The sequence below is a fragment of the Elgaria multicarinata genome, chromosome 1 (assembly GCF_023053635.1).
Source record: "Elgaria multicarinata webbii isolate HBS135686 ecotype San Diego chromosome 1, rElgMul1.1.pri, whole genome shotgun sequence".
NCBI classification, from domain to species: domain Eukaryota; kingdom Metazoa; phylum Chordata; class Lepidosauria; order Squamata; family Anguidae; genus Elgaria; species Elgaria multicarinata.
The window spans coordinates 74,811,988-74,817,987 of record NC_086171.1 but is presented as its reverse complement, the minus strand read 5'-3'; the positions used below and the strand labels follow the sequence as shown (position 1 = coordinate 74,817,987).

The following is a 6,000-nucleotide window of genomic DNA, read 5'->3' as shown; positions in this document are numbered from 1 at the left end:
GCATTTCTGCTGAAGTACTATGACTTTACACTGACCTAGGAGCCTGCTATTTTTAAAGGAATCTGAGAAAAGCAAGGTAGAACCATTTTACCAGTTAAAGTCAGGAAACATGTACATTAGCTAAAAAAAATGGGGGAAAAAACTAACTGGACTATTGCTAACATGTTCAGGTTATGATCCAAATACATAAACATAAAATACTGTAAGAAAATAGGACCTAAGAAAGAGAACCACGTGGCATCTTGTTTTGCTATGTATCACACCAAATCATAGCTGGGATCTTTGCCCGTGCACGCACGCACACACAAACACACACAAAGTAATTGTTAGAAAGAATCTTGGTTTGTGGGAAACATACATTAGCAAATCAAAAGAAATCTTTTAAACAGGAGAGTCAAAGCACAGAGACTGCAGGACATACCATCTGTCCTTATGAGAGACCAAAACACCTGTCTCAGATTGACTACTCCACTCCACTTTGCTGCCAGTAATGCCATCTGGGTGAGATATTTATTACTTTAAAGGCAATGCTAGAACTAGACTTAAAACAATTCCTCAAAACCTTTAAAATGTAAAATTGTTTGTACCAATTTATTCTGTATTTGGTTTGTACTCTTATATCAAATGCAAATCATGTAGAAACTGCTTAAGATTTTAATGTAAAAGAAGAAAAACCACACAGTCCTGTGTGTGTTAATACCAGGAATTTTGTAAACTTACAATTTCCTTCATGACACTTTGTTCTGGAATATGACATGGAATACATTACCTGCTGATTCATGCACAAGTGAAATACATAAGTAAACATTAAATAATATCCCTAGGCAAGGACAAATCTGTCTCAAAACAGCACCTCTTGTGAAGCAATCTATCTGCAAACAGTTTACTAGCTCAGGCAACAAAGCAAAAATATGTACAAATCAAGAGTTTCCTCACATTTATTAGAATGCCAGGAACATTTTAGAAAAAATCAATCAAAATCAACACTACTATGTAACTTTATTATGCAAATTAATTACTCTTATCTTCCACATCCAAATGTTTGATTCCAGGTTTCATACAATTCCAGATCTTTGGAGGACACACTGGGGCGCACAGTTTTTAAAGCACTGTCAAAATCTTGAAAAACAATACATCGTACTTGCTCAGGTGTGACAGTCGTAATGTCAACAGACTGAAGGCTGCGAATGGGGCCTAGAGAAGCCTCTCGACAAAGCTGAGTCATGTCAGCCCCAGAAAACCCATCTGATTTTTTAACAATGAGATCTATTTCCTCTTCCGTTAGGGAGCAATGTTCCTTTGACATCAGACGTGACACTATCTGCTTTCTAGCAGAAGCTTCAGGAAGCGGGATGTACAATCTCTTTACCAGTCTCCTTCGGGCAGCCTCATCAATCTCTTGTGGACGGTTGGTTGCTCCTACAACTAGTATGCGTTCTTCAGAAGAGGTTGTCGCTCCATCTAACTGGACCAAGAACTCAGTTTTTATTCTTCTGGAAGACTCATGCTCACCATCTCCACGCTGGGACAAGAGAGAATCAATTTCATCAATGAAAATTACTGCTGGCTGCTGGCATCGTGCCACAGCAAACAACGCACGGACCATCTTTTCTCCTTCACCTACCCACTTGGAGGTCAGTGAAGAGGCACTTATGCTAAAAAATGTGGCCCCAGATTGGCATGCAATACATTTGCCAATGAGAGTCTTCCCCGTCCCAGGAGGACCAAATAAAAGAATACCTTTTGGAGGACCCCGTAAGCCAGTAAAAATGTCAGGTCTCAACATAGGCCATACTACTATCTCCTTGATAGTTTCTTTTGCAAACTCAACTCCAGCAATGTCATCCCAATTTACTGGAGGTCCATGGTCCATGATCTCATGCATAATAAGTTCTATCATTTTTTGTTCTATGTTCTTTAACCGTTCATCTGTTGGACAAGCCAGCTCTGTAGCTACAGTTCCATAAGGTCTGCATTGCATTCCCGTATCTCCAGTTCCATCTTGTTTTGGCACTGGAGGGACAAACTTTCCAAATGGACCCCGAGATCTTCCAGCTCCCAAAGACTTCTTTATACCACCATATGATGGGAATGGTGTACGCGGATGTTGATTTTGGCATTTCTTCTGCTGGTCTACCCAGAGTTGTTCTTTTGCAGTTTTGAAACCAGATGCTTTGTTCTCACTGTTTTTGCTTCCACTCCCTGCAAAGTTCTTTTCTTCTATATTAACTGACTTATTATGAATGAAACTAGAAGATGCATTACTACTGTCTTCACTGGTAACAAAAAATGTTTTCCTTTTTCCCAGGTTGCCCATCCCTGCATAGAAATTTGACTGAGTGGAAGTTGATGAATTTTGCCCAAAACTGGAATTACTTGTGGCTGTCAGAGAACTATTAAATGCTAATTCACTATTTCCAAATAAGGGGGTTGCAAAAGAGGCATCTTCAGACCCTTCACTTTTAAGCAAGGATGAAAAAGAATGTGTAACTCCTGTCTTGGTTGAGGAAAGCATAACATTTTGATGATGTTTCAAAGTTGTGGGTCTCCCAAGGATAACTGGTCCCTGATTTATAGAATTTGATGAGCCAGCCCCAAGCACAGGTTCTCCTTCACCACTGCAGAGAGACTGTTTGGAAAGATTTGAAGAAACAGAAGCAGTGACCTCTTTATCAATGCTTACATCTGCTTGTGTCACCAGAGAGCTCTGGAACTTTTTGCCAGCCTGCATCATCTCTTGAACACACTTCAATTCCATCACATTACTTGTTGTCAAAGCAGATTGCCACTTGTCACTGTCACTTTGCTGACATCTTGCCAAGGTTAAAATGTTTTTAGCATAGTTATTCAAGCCGGTCTCTGCATTGTCAGAGTCAATAACTGCAGAGTACCTTTCTGCATATTTTTTGAACAGGTTGGCAGCGCAAACCTGGGAGATCTCTGAGTTTGCCCATGCATATTGAATGCGTAAAATCTGTGCACGATATGCATCTGCCTTCTGTCCTGGTGTACAGGTGTCAGAGGTAACCACAAAGTAATTCTTCTGCCATTCACTCTGGTGTATGTCACTGGGGCTATTGGTCTGCATGATCTACAGAGAAATAGACCAAAAAATGTGGTGATAAGAAAAGGGGCACCCTCTTACAGTAGCTCTAGCTAAAGAAGCAATCAGAACTCTACTGTATTGCTTGCCACTTCTTATTTGACCACCATGATATATTTGACAAATATTTCACAGTCAGAAAAATAATCTCATATTTCTTGATTTAAAAATTATGCTATGATTCAAACACTTGACAGTGTCATGCTTTAGCAAGGGCATGAATTTCTGCCTTCAACCAAGGAGAGCACCACAACCAAACCTCCTGTTGTTCATACCATATTTCCTCATATACATAAAAGGATCCTTCCCACAAATAGCCGACACTCTCCGTCTCTCCTAAAGTTTAATTTGCCTCTACAGTAGGTCAAGTGGGGCTGCAAGATCTATGTCCAGACAATCTGAACAGCTGTTTTATTAACAAAACTGCATGTGTGGGGGTGATCCTGACAGTGACCTTATGCAATTCTATTTTATTACTGTTACACACATAATCAAAGATAGGAAGTGGCCTGGCAAGTAATCATCATTCTCTTGGATACCCACATGGTGAACATGGGAATCTTATACTGTATAAGATACACCAGACCCTGTCAGTGGGGACTGAAGCATGTTACACACCTGGACTACAGAGCAGGTAGCACAGGAATACTGCTTCCAATTTGCACCTTGAGAGCAGCTTGGTCAAATCCTGAAAGACATATTGTTTGTAGCTACTAGTTAAAAATACATTAATAATTGATTCAGCGCCCTTGATTACAAATGTATTCTTTAGTTATAAATTTCGTGTTTGACTACATAACCTTTAGACAATTGTTCCTTTGTTGTATGAATAGCTTACGTAGGGTGACCATATGAAAAGGCCGACAGGGCTCCTGCATCTTTAATAGTTGCAAAAAAAAGGGAATTTCAGCAGGTGTCATTTGTATGCATACCACACCTGGTGAAATTTCCTCTTCATCACAACAGTTAAAGCTGCAGGAGCTATACTGCAGCTGTACTGTGACCAGATTTAAAAGAGGGCAGGGCACCTGCACCTTTAACTGTTGTGAAGAAGAGGCACCCTACCCAGTGCCTGTTTGCATTCTCTTCCCCTCCTTACTGTTTTATTATGATTTTATTAGAACGTAAGCCTATGCAGCAGGGTCTTGCTATTTACTGTTTTACTCTGTACAGCACCATGTACATTGATGGTGCTATATAAATAAATAATAATAATAATAATTTCAACAGGTTCTCCATATAAGCAAATGACGCCTGCTGAAATTCCCTTTTCTATGCAACTGTTAAAGATACAGGAGCCCTGTCCTCCTTTTCATATGGTCACCCTAGCTTACGCACATGGACATTATTAAATGATTGCGGCTTCTGGAGTTAAATTCAGGCATTAAATATTTGACCATTCCTAAATGGCAAAAAGCAATTTTATTCTATAAGTATATTTAACTTTTTACCATCTCTGCGTCTGTGTATATCCTTTTTCAATTCAGATAAGCTGTGCACACTTAGATCTTGTCTAAGTCCTCAACAGGCTTCACATATATTATCTTAGGCATGAATCTAAAGCATGTTCACTCAGGAGTCCCTGTAAGTTAGTGGGACTTAGGCTGCAATCTTATACCCACCTTCATGGGAGTAAACCCCATTGAATTTAATAGAACTTACATCTGAGTAGATATGCAGTTACTCTCTGATAAATGTGCTTAGGATTGCAGTCTCAATAAGTCTGACATGGTTGTATAAATAAGACCGGGCACAATCATTATTTGTGATTCGGCTATTGGGCGGTATAAAAATGTAATAAATAAATAAATATCCCCTCCTTACTCAATGGAATGGGGGGGGGGAGAGGCATACATGTTAAGGTTGAGGGTGTGGGTGGCCTTGAGCAAACTCAAGAGCTCATAACAAAGCTGAGATAACTGGGTAAAATATTATTTTACCCAACACACAAAGGCATTAACAGTACATTCTTGAGTTAATAGTACATTTTTAACTGAAATCTAAGGGGGGCCTAAGAACAGAACTGCTTTAAAAGCAGCCTGTAGAGAACTCCAATAGTGTTCTGATATATAGAATGAAACGTGCACTATATAGAAGAATTTTCCGATATACCACACAGATCAAACCTGCGCTGCTCGCTATGGAGCACTCTTAAAACACACCCAGAGCTTGTTTCATTCTCGCTACGCAGGTGTGGGTGGAAGGCTGCGTTAGCGTTATTACGGCGCGCAAAGTGAAGGTCGGTAAACGGTGCGCGGACGCGCAGCCACGCCAATAACGGGGAGACGCCACAATGATTCCCGCGCTTTTTCAATCCTCATGCAAGGGATGGAGGGGGGGTCGGGGGCAGCGCAACACTTAATTACGAACCAGACAACTATCTTGGGCACCTCAGCAAACTTCTCTCTGCCGGGGCAGCCGCCGCCGCGCGCCAAAAACAAAAGGAAACGAAATCCCGCCCTTTCCAGGAGGGCGCAAGGACGCATTAACCCCACAAACGGCAGAGCGTTTGGCGAGGCCAATCAGCAGCGCCCTGCTCTCCGGTTTCCCTCTCCAGAAGAGGAGGCGCTTAGGCGCTGGCTGGAAACACACTTTCAGGAAACACGCTTTCGTTTTAATTGGCAGCGTGTAGCCGTGTGAGTCTGTCACTCACAGCAAAAGCAACAGAGTTTTGTGGCCCTTTAAAGAAGGACAAATTTATTCTCACATAAACTTTCGTGGAGTATGCAGTCCTCTTCATCACGTGCATGCAGTATTATGGAGAGTTTGAGGTTTATATATAAGCTACATAAAGTTCAAACTCTCCGTTTAAGGAGCCAGCCAGTAGATTTTGCCGATATTATTCCCATCCCATTACACGGGTAAAACCCAAATGGCAATGTTTAATTTCCCAAAAC

General features: G+C 41.1%; 1 protein-coding gene across 2 annotated transcripts; it reads right to left on the bottom strand.

Moving 5' to 3' along the window:
* Positions 1 to 681: 681 nt before the first annotated feature.
* On the bottom strand, positions 682 to 5,503 carry FIGNL1 (fidgetin like 1). 2 transcript variants are annotated; one of them, XM_063116262.1, is made up of 2 exons: positions 5,474 to 5,503; positions 682 to 3,091 (listed from the first exon to the last, which is right to left on the bottom strand). In XM_063116262.1, exon 2 carries the CDS (start codon positions 3,086 to 3,088, stop codon positions 1,022 to 1,024), a length of 2,067 nt encoding a protein of 688 aa, XP_062972332.1. In that variant the 5' UTR covers positions 3,089 to 3,091; positions 5,474 to 5,503; the 3' UTR covers positions 682 to 1,021. The 2 variants fall into 2 exon arrangements, with proteins under 2 accessions (XP_062972332.1, XP_062972323.1); XM_063116253.1 differs by lacking the exon at positions 5,474 to 5,503 and adding an exon at positions 3,722 to 3,802.
* Between the last annotated feature and the right edge of the window lie 497 nt (positions 5,504 to 6,000).

Excerpts from the sequence above, each read along its gene's own strand:
- FIGNL1 (XM_063116262.1), bottom strand. The coding sequence starts at position 3,088 with ATGCAGACCAATAGCCCCAGTGACATACACCAGAGTGAATGGCAGAAG.